Source organism: Saccostrea echinata, unplaced genomic scaffold (genome assembly GCF_033153115.1).
Source record: "Saccostrea echinata isolate AGI-Se365-2 ecotype Australia unplaced genomic scaffold, CSIRO_AGI_Sech_v1 ptg000023l, whole genome shotgun sequence".
Taxonomy (NCBI): Eukaryota; Metazoa; Mollusca; class Bivalvia; order Ostreida; family Ostreidae; genus Saccostrea; species Saccostrea echinata.
The window spans coordinates 6522501-6538724 of NW_026889772.1; the positions used below are offsets into that span (position 1 = coordinate 6522501).

At 35.2% G+C, this 16224-nt stretch overlaps 1 protein-coding gene across 1 annotated transcript in view; it reads right to left on the reverse strand.

The window, feature by feature from the left end:
* Nucleotides 1–16065, reverse strand: part of LOC133191394 (glycoprotein-N-acetylgalactosamine 3-beta-galactosyltransferase 1-B-like) — a 20217-nt gene extending 4152 nt beyond the window's left edge. Inside the window, exons 1-5 of the mRNA XM_061327149.1 lie at nt 15896–16065; nt 13131–13258; nt 9362–9442; nt 6782–7323; nt 6460–6594 (exon numbers count right to left, since the gene is read on the reverse strand). Coding sequence (XP_061183133.1) covers nt 6460–6594; nt 6782–7323; nt 9362–9442; nt 13131–13258; nt 15896–15912 — 903 coding nt within the window. The 5' untranslated portion in view covers nt 15913–16065. The remainder of the gene's footprint in view (nt 1–6459; nt 6595–6781; nt 7324–9361; nt 9443–13130; nt 13259–15895) is intronic.
* Between the last annotated feature and the right edge of the window lie 159 nt (nt 16066–16224).

Genomic DNA, 16224 nt, shown 5'->3' on the forward strand with positions numbered 1-16224 from the left:
AAATCATTTTGTTAAAAAAAAAAAATAAAAAAAAAAAAAAATAAAATAAAAATCCCTACCTACCTACCCTAATTTTTTTGGAAGTGTAACCGGAACCACACATGTTTTTTTGTTTGGCCTAAACACTAATTTAAAAAAGTGAGGTCAAGGTCAAAGGAAAAGTCAAGGTCAAAAAAGTTGATGCAATTGATATCTCTCAGCAGTATAATTATATCAGCATATGAAGTTTGATAAATATATCTTGAATTGTTTATTCAAAACTGATCTAGACACTAATTTAAGAAAAGTAAGGTCAAGGTCAAAGGAAAATTCAAGGTCAAAAATTTTGATGCAGTTGAAAAGCTTACATCAGTATGTATCAGCATATGACGTTTTATTGAAGTCGGACATGACAAACACTATATGCCTCGGCCATATTCATGGCAGGGCATAAAAAACTTGAATCTACACTATATGAGGATGTTTCCATATCAAAATGACTAACAAGCAAATTCAAAGAATTGTGGTCCCCTGCTTTCCGTGTCCTAGTGGATGGGATGCCATTATTTATGACATATTGTTTCAAATATGCACGCCCTATCATATGTCATTCAAAAGTAATCACCAAAGTTAAAATTTTTGAAAATTAGGTAAAACATCAAGGTCAAGGGGTAAAAAATCATAGCATGCTTGGAAACATCTTGTTACAGGTAATGTACATGTCAAATATAAAAGTCCTATCTCTTCTCAATCAAAAGTTATAAGGAAATAAAACATTTTTGAAAAGTAGGTTAATCTTCAAGGTCAATGTCACAGAGTCAAAAGTCATGATATATTTAGAAAGGTCTTGTCACAGGTAATATACATGTATAATATGAACGCCCTATCTTTTCTCTTTCAAAATGATCATTTGAAATAATGTTAAATTTTTTGAAAAGTAGGTCAAACTTCAAGGTCAAGGTCATGGGTTCAAAAATCATGGTATGTTTAGAAAGTTCTTGTAGGTAATGTACATGTGAAATATGAAATCCCTATCTCTTATTATTCAGAAGTTATGACCAAGGTTAAATTTATTGTGACAGACGGACAGACTGACAGACAAATGAGATTTAATGTCCCCTAGGTCCCTTTTGTGAAAACGGACGACAATAATGCCCTTGCTATTCATGAGAAGAAGATTTATGATGGAAAAAATCCCCTGCATTTTTCTATGTAAATCATTGGATCCCCATATGTGGCCCCATCCTACCCCAGTGGGTCATAATTTTAACAAATTTGAAGCTACACTGTCTATGTAAAGAAAGTTTCAACTTTTTGGGCCCAGTCAGTGGTTCTTGATAAGACTTTTTTAAAATGATACCACCAAATTTTCACTAATTCTTGATTATCCCCCCTTGAAAGAGGGTGTGACCCTTCACTTGAACAAACTTGAATCCCCTTTACCCAAAGATGCTTTGTGGCTGGGTTGGTTGAAATTGGCCCGGCGGTTCTAGTGAAGAAGACAAAAATGTGAAAAGTTTACAGGCGGACAGATGAATGACAAACAAAATGTGATCAGAAAACCAGAAAAACTCAAGTGAGCTAAAAACTGATGATCACAAGTACTTGGAAAGAGTTACAGTATTTGAAAAGCAGTTTTTTTTTCATGCATTAATTGTTTTCCGAAGCTGAAAAGGTATGACTTGTATCCATGTTGAAAAAACTTCACATTTCAGAAAACAGTATGATTTAAAATAGTTAATCAAGGTGCTTTGAGTAGCAAAATAAGCTAAACTGGTATAGCTAATTCAACCACAGAGCTTAGTGAATTTTAAAATGCACAACCTTTTCAACTCTTAATCATTCTTAAAATATTTATATCATCATTTCTGATTCAAGGGAGAACTAGAGATATGATCAGAAGTATATCCATTGACTAATAAACATGTACATGTATATTGTGTTTTTTAAGTCATTAATGTTTGTTTGTTGTTAAATGTCCCTCTTGGGAATTTTTCACTCATACGGAGACACCACCACTTAAAAATAATGAAGACGTACAAGTCGGATTTAAGGTTGACATTCATTTTAGGAATTTTCAACAATTAATTAAGACGTAAAGAGATAACTCCTTCCCCTTGCCCCTTCCCCTTCCCAGTTTGTTCATGTATGCAAACTAGTCTAATACTTTGGTTTGACATAAAAAAAATGTGAATACATACAAATAGTTTAATGGTCCATCTCTTTGAATGATTTTCATTCCTAATTCTAGGTTGACCCAAATTCATGAATGAATTAAATGTCAAGTAATCTTATCATTGATGCACTTCTATTTAATTTGATGTAGTCATATTATGAACAAGAGAGTGGGGATGACCTCAAGGGTTCATAACCTTAAACCATTAGATGTACATAACATAATAACACAAGAAACAAAATTATGTCTAGTCAAATGGAAAAATTTTCTACTATTTAGGAGTCGCATGATCATTTGTCATTTCAGGGACAGGGAGCGGCTAGGGAGATTGGAAACCCCCCCCCCCCCCCTGGAATTTGCAGAGTTATTTAAAAAGGACTATATACTGATTTACAGAAGCAAATAAAAAATGACTTTGGATGCCCTCCCCCTTTAAAAACATGGACCCCACCATCATTGTTTTTATTTTGTTTGTTTGTTTGTTTGTTTTTAGCTCTTCTGAGCCAAAGGCTCAAAGAGCTAATGCTATGGCCATTTGTGCGGTGTGCGGTGTGCGTAAACTTTTTAGAATATGGGCCATAACTCAAGAACCCCTTGGCCAATTATTGTCAAATTTGTCACAGGGTATCCTTGGCCCAAGGGCTCCCTTTTATACTAAAACTGGGGTTGTGACCCTTTAACAAGGGGAGATAATTAGGAAAATAGAAACAAAAGTACTGGTTGCTAAAAAATCTTCTTCTCAAGAACCACTGGGCAGATTATCCCCAAACTTACACAAAAGGATGAGGATATGTTGTAGATTAAAATTTGCACGGGGATTTACCCTGGGGCAAAGGGCGTGGTCTCAAGGTCACTTCAAAGTTGACCAAAAATTACATTTTATTAAAATGTTGATATTTTGCTTACTATAAGGACTAGGACCATCAAATCTTGTCAGTTGGTGCATCTAAGGACCTCATATCATGTTGACTCAAAAGTAGGTCACGGTGACCTACTTTTTAAATTTTGCGGCCATTCTTTTTCAAAATGATTTAGAGGCATATTTTGAAGAATTTAAGGCCTATGATCATCAAACTTTGTCAGTTGATGCATCTTGGGTCCTCAAAGTACGCCAACTAAAAAGTAGGTCACCTTGACCTACTTTTTGAATTTTATGGCTAATCTTTTTTAAAACAATTAAGGTCATTAATTCGAATACGGGGAGGCTTAGAATCATTAAATCTTGTAAGATGATGCATCTTGGGGCCATAAAAATATTTATTAAAAAGTAGGTCACAGTGACCTACATTTTGAACTTTGCAGGCATTCGATTTCAAAGCATTTTAGAGGCATAATTTGGACATTTTAAGTCCTATGATCATAAAACTTTGTAAGTTGATGCATCTTGGGTCCTCAAAAAAGGTCAACTGAAAAGTAGGTCACCGTGACCTACTTTTCAATTTATATGACTATAATTAAATATTTCGGGTACTAATTGGCTTAGAATTATCAAACTTTGTCAGTTGATGCATCTTGGGTCTTCAGAGTAGGTCGACTAAAAAGTAGGTCACAGTGACCTACTTTTGAAAATTTATGGCGATAATTAAATATTTCGGGTACTAATTGGCTTAGAATCATCAAACTTTGTCAGTTGATGCATCTTGGGTCTTCAGAGTAGATCGACTAAAAAGTAGGTCACCGTGACCTACTTTTGAAAATTTATGGCTTTAATTAAATATTTCGGGTACTAATTGGCTTAGAATCATCAAACTTTGTCAGTTGATGCATCATGGGTCTTCGGAGTAGGTCGACTAAAAAGTAGGTCACCGTGACCTACTTTCGGAAAATTTATGGCTTTAATAAAATATTTCGGGTACTAATTGGCTTAGAATCATAAAACTTTGTCAGTTTAGGCGTCATGGGTCCTCGGAGTACAACAACTGAAAAGTAGGTCACGGTGACCTACTTTTGAAAATTTATGGCTTTAATCAAATATTTCGGGTACTAATTGGCTTAGAATCATTAAACTTTGTCAGTTGATGCGTCTTGGGTCCTCGGAGTACAACAACTGAAAAGTAGGTCACGGTGACCTACTTTTGAAATTTTATGGCTGTATTTAATATTTTCAGGAATTATTTGGCTTAGAATCGTCAAAATTTGTCAGTTGATGCATCTTTGGTCCTCGGAGTAGGTTGACTGAAAAGTAGGTCACTGTGACCTTCTTTTGAAAATTTATGGCTGTAATTAAATATTTTGGGTACTTATTGGCTAGAATCATCAAACTTTGTCAGTCGATGTATCTTTGGTCCTCGGAGTACAGCAACTGAAAAGTAGGTCACGGTGACCTACTTTTGAAAATTTATGGCTTTAATTAAATATTACAGGTACTAATTGGCTTAGAATCATCAAACTTTGTCAGTTGATGCATCTTGGGTCCTTGGAGTAAAACAATTGAAAAGTAGGTCACTTTGACCTACTTATAAAATTTTATGATTATAATTTTAAAAAATATTTTAGGTATTAATTGGCTTAGAATCATCAAACTTAGTTGATGGGTCCTCAGAGAATGACAAGTGATAAGTAGGTCACCATGACCAACTCTCAGGTACTAATTGGCTTAGAATCATCTTGGGTTCTCAGAGTGTGAATTGGAATTTCAAGGGTTTATGTAAATATACAGGATACTTTGAGGCTTCAAATAGAAGTGATAGGTTGTATTGTTTATCAGAAGAGCGATTCAAGGCCCATGGGCCTCTTGTTTTTTTTTGCTCCTCAGGAAATTCTGGGCTGGAATTTTTTTGGACCGAGGTGTGGACCCCCCCTCCCCCCCCCCCCCCCCCCCCCCCCCCCGGAAAAAAATTCCCGAATCTATGCCTGTAACTGAATGTAATGTCGACAACGGGAGATAACTCTTCAGAATGTGAAATTCGTCTATTGTGGCATCGATGATCCACTCTCTACAATCGGCTCATACATTCAGTGTCTGAGAGAGAAACGAACGACAACTCTGCATAGGAGATTGCCGATGATCTTTGATCCTTTTTAAACTTTAACCTAACCATTTGCATTTCGGTTTATTTTACCCCAATCTATACTTAAACTTGTACTTACCGACTGTCATAGGTCCTGTCAACTTCATGAAATATAATCCAATTAAAACACAAAATGAATTAATTTCCACTGATATACATGTAACACTGCACCATGTCACATGGCATGTGCAATCTAAAAATGATAATGGTAAAACTAGTACTAGTACTGGTAGGGTGACGCAAGCCCAATGTGATGTAGAAATTTTCAAAAAGGTGTTCACATACATGTACAGTACAAATTTTAAATTATCATAACAAACGATGTTTTAACATAACTTTGCCATCTAGGCCTATTTCCAAAAACAGGCAAATTGTGTGTGTGTGTATTGGGGGGGGGGGACACATATAAATTGATTGGGTATGGCTTTTCAAGGAGGTTTTTGCCTAATCAAATACTAAAAAAAGTTTGCACATTTTGATAAATTCATCAAAAACGCTTTGTACTAAAATAATATTATTTGTTGTTGAGAAGATAAATTTAAAAAGTTCCAATTATGGGCCAAAAATTTATACCCCCCCCCCTTTTATTAAAACCTAATTTACAACATTAATTAAATTCTGATATTTCAGACTGGTAATGAATTAAGTATATGAAATGCGTATAAGAGGTTCATGGGTCACATGGTCACCTGAGCATTTTATGCTCGATTTGATGAATACATGTACTGTGTAAATTATAGAATTATTTGGACTTTTTCCTTGGTAAGCCCAATATGAAGGAGTGTGCATTTAGAGGCAAACACCTTAGTGCGGGTATTACTGTCTCATGACAGCATCTAGTTATCTTTTAAACCTGAATTATGAAATTTGACATTGGGAAATATCATCAAAATATGTTGTGTGTTGACTTACATTTGATGCTAATTATTTGTTCATTTGAGAAGAAGAACAAGTTAGAACTTTACCCCCCTTAAACTACACATATAATGTTGGTACATCACCATAAAAGAATGTCTTATCATGACCTCTGTATGACCTTGTTTAAATTAATTTGAAGGAAACACATACAATTCAATGATCTAAAACATTATAGTTTGAAATATGTTTTGTTGAATGTATATATGGCTTTATAAATAACATATATAATACATAAAAATTTATGAAGGACGCCAGCATAGTCTACAGATCACAACAAATATTGTCTTATCAATATTTAGTTACTGAGAGAAAACAAAATATAAAAAAACAAGAAAATCCCAGCCAAATGTCATAAAACCCAGCAAGAAAACATACATCTTTAACAGGATCTCTGGAATATGCCACCAGGTACTTAGGGAATGTTCCCCATACATGCTGCCAAATCTTATCTGTGTGGAATGTCTGTCTCTCAAACTTATCCACTGAACTCAAAACTGGTACCCCACTGGCCTACAACAATGTAAATATACATGATATATAGAGGATATCTATATTGTGTGATTTGATATTTGCTTTATCCAACGAGTTCAATGGTGTATATTCGCGAGGTTAAAAACTTAAAAGATGACAATGAATTCCCACACAGTGAAGGATGAAAACAGATACAAGTTCACTTGTATAATAGTTACATATTTACCTCTAAACATTGTCCAATGAATTTATCCTCTATCTCTCCATCTGTTTTACATCTTTCTTCCTCCATATTAAATCCCTTTTCCACAAGCTGTTTGAGTCCCTTTCGACTGATGACATACCCTGCCCCACCAGATGCATAGCCTTGATACATGAACTTCTGGAAATGGTAACCTAGGTAACCAGGGTCATTGGGGTCATGGTGAGACAAAACATATCTGAGATTCTCAATCACTAAATATGTGTCATCATCTGCTTTCAGGAACCAGTCATAGTCGTTAAGGTATTTATCATAGGAAACTTTGAAAGCATGTCTAACTTTAGCCATGAGATGGCTTGAACCTTCCCTGATATGACACGTGTTTAGGAACAGCTGATCTGTATCTTTCACTGGACACAGTACAAACAAAACTTTATTACAGCGTCTTCCCCAGGTGGCATTCACAACCGGTACAGCTTTACTAAGTTTGCTTGAAGTAGTGATCACAAAACACAGGATTCTCACTTTCTTGTATAACTCATCTGCTTTTGTTGTATCCACATACACTAGGAAAAATAGCAATTATTATACAAATGTAGCCCTTTTATGAGGTCAATCAACAGATACATATGTATATCCACTTCACAGAAAAGCATATCAAATGAGCACACAGTGCAAAAGTACCTATATATCAACCGAATCAAAGGGGTACATTTCCATTATTTTCACTGAAACAAATAAAAGGCAAGCAAATTCATTATAATTAGAATTTGTGAGCTTTCAAGAATATTCACTTTTATAAACTCATCTTGGGATTTTCCCTATGTTATTTTTAGTAACTCAAGTCAATTATTGTAAAATATGATTCTGCACATGACATTAAGCAAACTAATCAGATTTATTGAATTTCACATAAAAATAATATTAAAATAATACACCCTTTGGAGAAAAAAACAATTATTACAAGAGGCCCATGGATCACAATGCTCACCTGAGTCACTAACGGTCCCTGCTGTTCTTCATCAGCAATTTTTTTGGTAAAACTGATCAAACTTTGATTTACACTACCTGAAGGATGCTTCCTTATAAATACGAATAATCATGCCTATGCTCTTCTTGAGAAGAAGATTTTTTAAAGATTTTTTCCTACATATTCCTATGTAAAACCTTGATCACCTATTGTGGCCCCACCCTAACCCATGGGGTCATGATTTCATCAAATTCCAATCTACACGTCTACCTGAGGATGCTTCCATATAAATATTGGCTTTGCTGTTCTTGAGAAGAAGACTTGTAAAAGATTTTTCATATGTATTCTTATGTAAATTTTTGACTGTCTTGTGCCCCCAAACTACTCTAAGGGATCATGATTTGAATAACTTTGAATCTACACTACCCGCAGATGCTTCTATATAAATAAGATCAAGACTTTGCTATTTCCTGGGACTTCTCCTATATACTCCTATGTCAAACTTTGATCCTTCTTTCTGCACCACCCTACCCCGAGGAGTAATGAATTGAACAATCTTGAATCTACACTACCTGATTATTAATATGACTAATCATGTTTGTTGTTATTGAGAAGAGGATTTTTAAATATTCTATGTAATATTCTATGTAAAACTTTGATTCCTGTTGTGGCCCAAACCCTACACCCAGGGGTCATGATTTGAACAATTTTGAATCTACACTACTGAGGATGCTTCTATATTAATATGACATTAATATTAACATGGCTTTGCTGTTCTTGAGAAAAAGATTTTTTAAAAAAGATTTTTCCTAATACATTCCTCTGTAAAACTTTGATTCCCTGCTGTAGCCCCTCTCTACCCCAAAGGGTCATGTTTTGAATAAATTTGAATCTACAATACCTGATGATGCCTCTGTATTAAAATGACTAATAATGGCATAGCTGTTCTAAAGAAGAAAATTTTTAAAAGATATTTCATTTATATTCCTTTGTAAAACTTTGATCCCCACTGTGGCTCCACCATACCCCAAAGGGTCATGATTTGAAAAATCTTGAATCTACACTACCTGAGGATGCTCCCATATAAATATGACTAATCATGGCTTTGCTGTTCTTGAGAACACGATTTTTAAAAGATTTTTCCTATATATTCCTTTGTTAAACTTTGACCCCCTCTTGTGGCCCCGTCCTGCCCCCGGGGGTCATGATATGAAAAAAAAATTGAATCTACAGTATGTAATACTTCTAAGTTTCATCTTTTCTGTCCCAGTGGTTCTTAAGAAGAAGATTTTTAAAAGAATAGATGCCACCAAATTTTCATCAATTCTTAATTATCTCCCTTCAGAAGAGGGTGTGGCACTTCCTGTGATCAAACTTAAATCCTTTCACATAAGGATGCTTTGTGGCAATTTTGGTTGAAATTGGCCCAGTGGTCCTTGAGAAGAAGTCAAAATTGTGAAAAGTTTACAGATGACAGATGCCAGACACCCTTCGATCAGAAAAGCTCACTTGTGCCTTCGGTTCAGGTGAGCTTTAAAGGAAAATTTTTTTTAAAAAATGAGTGAGTGCATGCTTGCTTTCAAACTGTTCAAATGCTGTATTTTCTTTTTACTTTTATAAAGTAATATATTTACATGTAGATTCATCACTGTACTCTTCAACAAGTCTCTGGTAGTCAAAGGATTGGAAGAAAGACCTGGCATATATCACAAAATCTGTAAATAACAAATGTTATGGGTTAAATATTACTTAATTAGCACTTTTTCCAATCTTTTCATACTTTCAGAAGCAAGAATCATACAAATATATAGTATCATTAAAAGTACAAACATAGGTAATCAAAGATTACGAAGCTCACCTCGACGAATGTTATCTACATGTAAGGCAAATTTCACATCATATTTTTTTTCTAGTTAGGGTACATCCCAAGATCAATATCCATGCAAGTTTGATTTAATTATAGACCTGCTCAAAAAACTTTTGACCTGTTTAGTAATCAAGAAAATTTTGGTCAGTTCCAACATCCAAAGCAAGTCTGGAAGTTTTCATCCTTAGATGCACCATCTATGCAAGTTTAATCATAACAGGCCATAATATTATATAGCTACTCCAAAAAAATTACCCTGGTCACTCTTCTGGAAAATGTACATCAGATTCAGAATCCAAGGCAAGTCTGGAAGTGTCCATCCCTAGATACATCATCCATGCTAATTTGGTTAAAATATGGCTAAAATTCACTCATGTGGAAAATCTAGGTCAGATCCAGCATTCGAAGCAGGTTGGTTAGTGTACATCCCTAGATGCATCATCCATGAAAGTTTGGTCCAGGTAGGGCTTATAGTTACTTGGGAATGAGACTACTCCTAAATCTAAACCTGGTCTCACATGTGGAAAATCTAGATCAGATCCAGCATCTGAACAAGTGTGGTAGTGTCCATCCCTGGATGCATCATCCATGCAAGTTTGGTCCGGGTAGGGTTTATAGTTACTTGGGAATGGACCTGCTCCTAAAACTTTAACCTGGTCACTCATCTGGAAAATATAGGTCAGATCCAGCATCCGAAGCAAGTTTGGTAGTGTCCATCCCTAGATGCATCATCCATGCAAGTTTGGTCAAGGTAGGGCTTTTAGTTACTTGGGAATGGACCTGCTCCTAAAACTTTAACCTGGTCACTCATCTGGAAAATCTAGGTCAGATCCAGCATCCGAAGTAAGTGTGGCCATGTCCATCCCTAGATGCATCATCCATGCAAGTTTGGTCAAGGTAGGGCTTATAGTTACTTGGGAATGGACCTGCTCTTAAAACTTTAACCTGGTCACTCATCTGGAAAATATAGGTCAGATCCAGCATCCAAAGCAAGTTTGGTAGTGTCCATCCCTAGATGCATCATCCATGCAAGTTTGGTCCAGGTAGGGCTTATAGATACTTGGGAATGGACCTGCTCCTAAAACTTTAACCTGGTCACTCATCTGGAAAATCTAGGTCAGATCCAGCATCCGAAGCAAGTTTAGTAGTGTCCATCCCTAGATGCATCATCAATGCAAGTTTGATCCAGGTAGAGTTTATAGTAACTTGGGAATGGACCTGCTCCTAAAACTTTAACCTGGTCACTCATCTGGAAAATCTAGGTCAGATCCAGCATCCGAAGTAAGTGTGGCCATGTCCATCCCTAGATGCATCATCCATGCAAGTTTGGTCAAGGTAGGGCTTATAGTTACTTGGGAATGGACCTGCTCCTAAAACTTTAACCTGGTCACTCATCTGGAAAATCTAGGTCAGATCCAGCATCCGAAGTAAGTGTGGCCATGTCCATCCCTAGATGCATCATCCATGCAAGTTTGGTCAAGGTAGGGCTTATAGTTACTTGGGAATGGACCTGCTCCTAAAACTTTAACCTGGTCACTCATCTGGAAAATCTAGGTCAGATCCAGCATCCGAAGCAAGTTTGGTAGTGTCCATCCCTAGATGCATCATCCATGCAAGTTTGGTCCAGGTAGGGCTTATAGATACTTGGGAATGGACCTGCTCCTAAAACTTTAACCTGGTCACTCATCTGGAAAATCTAGGTCAGATCCAGCATCCGAAGCAAGTTTAGTAGTGTCCATCCCTAGATGCATCATCAATGCAAGTTTGATCCAGGTAGGGCTTATAGTTACTAAGGAATGGACCTGCTCCTAAAACTTTAACCTGGTCACTCATCTGGAAAATCTAGGTCAGATCCAGCATCCGAAGCAAGTTTGGTAGTGTCCATCCCTAGATGCATCATCCATGCAAGTTTGGTCCAGGTAGGGCTTATAGTTACTTGGGAATGGGACTTGCTCCTAAAACTTTAACCTGGGACGCCGACGCTAACGCCGACGCCGGGGGTATAGCATAAGCTCATCTCGACTTCGTCGAGGTGAGCTAAAAATAGCTAATTTTGAGTTGCCAGTGCCAAGCTGATAAATGTGCATTGCCTTTGAAAGTAGCACACAAAGTACTAACTGTTATGTCTTTTAGAGGGAAAGTACAGTCACATTCATTATTTCCACCAAATATACAAATCTACTTATAGTCAATTACATGTACAACAAAACAGGGTTATAGTGAATTGTCAGGGACAATCCATTTTGATTCATTATAAATGTAATTCATTATATCCAATAAGTCGACAAAAGGTTATATTATATAAGAAGATTATTTTCGTAATTTTCATTGGCTGAAAGGACGTCACATGATATTCCTCCTTTTGTGATATCGACGCGAAAACGCGTCCGCGGAAAATGACATCGCATGACACACCGTTCGGTTGCACTAAAGTTACGTAGAACGTGACGTCATAATATAAGAAGCGTGTTTTTAACCATTGTGACGTAACGACAGCCAAGTCTGTTCAGTTAGGACTGTGTCAGTGCATTCACTTTGCGTGATTATATAATATAACTATTATGGACTTCAGTGAACGGTCAATATGTGGTTATAAGGACTCATGGCAATTGATATTGACCTCAGACACAGAAAATGATAGCAACCTCACAGGCTCGGTCGCTATCACTTTCTGTGTCTTCCGTCAATATCAATTGCCATGAGTCCTTATAACCACATACTGACCGTTCACTGAAGTCCGTAATTGTATATTATTACTACAGAGATAAAAAAAAACTTTGTTGTAAGTGTGAATTCATTATAAGCAATTTCCCTGTAACTGTATTGTACTGTATATATGGGTGTGTTGTCTTTGGTGATAAACAATTAACAACAATTGATTCTAGTATTGCTGCTGAGAAATGGATATGGCCATAAATTAAAGTCATATTGCAATAAATTGCAATATCCTAATAAATTCTACATTTCAATAATACTACAATATATTGAATGCATTTTTTACATAGAAATGAAATTGAAATGTACTTTGATCCAGTTCTTTACTAATTTTGGTGACACTTCATGGAACACCTTGAGCTTCTGTAATTTTGACTTCATGTCCTTTATATATATATTTAATTCAGGGGTGTAGGCAGTACACTTCTATGAAATATAGCAAATACTTTGTCGTGAAAAAAGAAAAATACTGCGATACATTATTGTGTACTCTCATATTGCTGTATACCAAAACAAAGATAATACTGTACTCCTCAAAAAAAATTTAGAATAGTATTTATCACTGGAAAAAAAATTGCATGAACATTTTACAGGACTGTAATACAGGTATGACAAAGAGAACTTAAGAAAATAAGGAATAAAATTGTAGGTAAAACATGTACTATAAACTATGTGCACCTGCTTACTATATCAAGGAATATTCTATGACAAACTTGACATGTCAGGAATTATAATCAAGATAAAATTTACCACAAAAATTCTCAAAATCTGCTTCTGATTCTTTAATACAAAATTTAAAAATCATCAAAATGAAACTTTACCTTCGTTCTGGACTGCAATCAAAACAAATACACCTGCTAAGACAACTAGTGCTGAACAAAATGCCAGTATCTTTCCCCAGTGACCTCTCACTATTCTTTTCAGTTGTTGAGAGTTTGGGAATTTAAACCTAGAAACAAGTAAGATATATTGCATATTTACTGTGCAAAACATTTCAGAGATAAAGTTCTATATCAAAAATTAATTTGATGTTATTTCTTTGGATAAAAACTGTATTTTAACCCATCCCAACTTTGGTAATGATTATATGACTTTGGAAACAAGAAAATGATTTTTGAGATAGACTGTCTCCAGGTCATCATTTATAAGGACACACCTATCAAGGGTTTCCAGATTTATATTACATTGCCCTTCCCTCACCTTTATAACACATCTCTCAGTCATCATCCATAAATTTCTATAGGTAGAATACATTCTAATCTATGGTTCCAGAGTTAAAAGTTCAGTCTCAGACACCACTGTACTGGTTTATTGTCCAATGTCCTTGACCTTTGAGATATGACCTTGAATCATTTAGGTCATGACCAATCAAAATTTGAACCCATTCCAATTAAAGTTTTGAGAGTCATATAACACACACACAGTTACTCTGGTATAACACTGCCAGAGAGCTAGACGGACAGCAAGATTTAAATACTGTTCAACTTGTCACTGTCAAGTAAGTGACGGACTGTTTTACTTTGTTATGGTCTGACATTGTTTTGGTCCATTTCCTGCCATGTTCCTGTTCACTCCCCCTATCTACTTGTTCACCTCAGCCCTTTTGCCCAAAGTCTGTTTGCTTTAAAACTTGTTCTGTTCACCCTAAACTGCATTCACTTTAATAACTGTTTGCCTTATCATAAATATTATGCCAACATTCATGTTGAATTTTGAGTATGTTCTTATTTATTTTGTTTGTTTATTTTTTTTTTTATTTTGTATATTTAGTCTGTTGTAATTTACATAATTTGTATTTCCTTTCAGTTAAGAAATTGACATTATTTCAAATTTTTATTTATCAAAAACATACCGTTTCTGCAGTTAAATCTTTATTAAAATTGTTCATTTTATGCCAGCATGATTTTTTCCATTTATACTGCATGCATGAATGTAATAAATTATGATTCATACAGTGCAGAGTTCAAAAGAATTAATGTAATTCAGGCCAATAATACATAAGTTTTCTTTGACATAGTTCAACCGACCCATCAAAATCACCCCTACACGATCATTTTTCACAGTACTTTAAATTCTATTTCTTTTTTTTTTTTTTTTTTTTGGTTTCAAAGTAATTACAGATTGTCCTTATCGTTTTTAAAGTTAAGGTTTATCATTTCTCAAAGAGATTTTTAGATTGAAAGTTTTTACATTGATCAGTAAACATTAAATCTGTTTGGCTGTCCTGTGTATACATTGTAATGAAAACATCAATAAACTCCAAGTCTCTGATTTAATTAATGATTGATAACCAATGTGTTCTAAGATAACTCGATTAAAAAGAACTATACCTACCTACCCACCTTCAAAAATGTGGGTCAGAGTACACAGGCATTTCAAAATCTGCTGGTACTCGGTACTTTTAACTGGCTGAAATCATGATTGTACCGCCAACAATAGTTGTTGGAGAAAAATTTGACAACATATATTTAATTAAAATTGCTTCCGCAAGGTACCTACTATTTTTGTAAAACTACCGTCTGTTTCTTGTCTCTTTGAAAGCATTGGAGTACATCAAACAAAAACAATTTAATGATGGACTTAATAAAATAAAACATGTCTGATTACAAAATTTAACATATTTAAGATTAAAATAGGATGACACACCTTGAGCAAACAAGATTTAAAGAGAAGGGACTCAGGGTGAATGAGAACTCTAGGGAAACAGCGTCAAGGGCACACACGTTTTAAGGTGAACAAACATTACAAGCTTTTGGTTCCATATTCTTCCCCTCCTCCTCCCTGTTTTGTTTTGCTTTAAAAAATTATTTTACTACATTGCTAACATATGGAATAAATTCTAATGTTAAATCTGCTCCACTGGATAAAATCAGTTTAATGAAATATTCTACTTAAGGATAAACCATTAATCACAAACATAACAAGGCATAGATTATCAACTTCCTTACAATTTAATTTATAGCAAGTGCAGCTAGTTCAATAGGCTAACATGTAAGAACAGAAGAAATTTGGAATGAAATCTGTACATTCGTCAGGCAAATTTTCTTGTGCAACATTCCCAGAATTCCTTCACTACCAGGATTCTATGCGAAAGTATCACAAAACATACAAAAGACCAACAATAACTGTTCCTTACCAAGAGATACATTTACTTTTCTTTCTTTGCAGAGAGCTTAAAAGAAACATAAAATAACTGCATCTACTCTGAAACGTATTTCATTAAATATTGTACAAGACCTGTAGTCTCGTTCAACCAGACACTCGGCTGTCTCCGTAAATTCCGATGTCATGTAACATCACATTCTAGACTGTCTCGTGCGGTTTGAAGTTTGAAGAGGCAGATCAACGTTACAAGTGTAACTAAACTGTGTATAGGTTTTTGATGGTACAACTGAGCTCGCCCTAACGGTCACACCGTAAAACATATTATTTGTAATAATTTTAAACAGTGGGTTCATTGCATTAAATAAACTGTTTTCCATCATTATATAACAGAAGTTTAAAATACAGAATACAATGTTTTTAAAAATGCAATAAAAAGAAAAACTATAGATATCGATACACGCACACACTACATGTAACACACCTGACAGTGGTCATCATTGATATGTTTTCATGACGATCAAAATGAATGACTTGTTCGATGTCTGACTATATCTTTCTCGAAATCAATGACGAATTACTGTTCCTATAATGAACAATCTGAGCTCAGAGATGGACAAAAAAATTAGAATTTCGACATCTGAGGCATCTCGCAGCGGTTTCCGTCCAATAGCGACCTAACGGGAAACACACTTCAGAAAGTAAAAAAAAATATGCGGTAAAAGTTGAAAAATCCGGAATATCAAAAAAACAATATTATAAAAAGATAGAAAAAGAAACTGGATTAATTGTTGTTTTACATAAATTCCATGA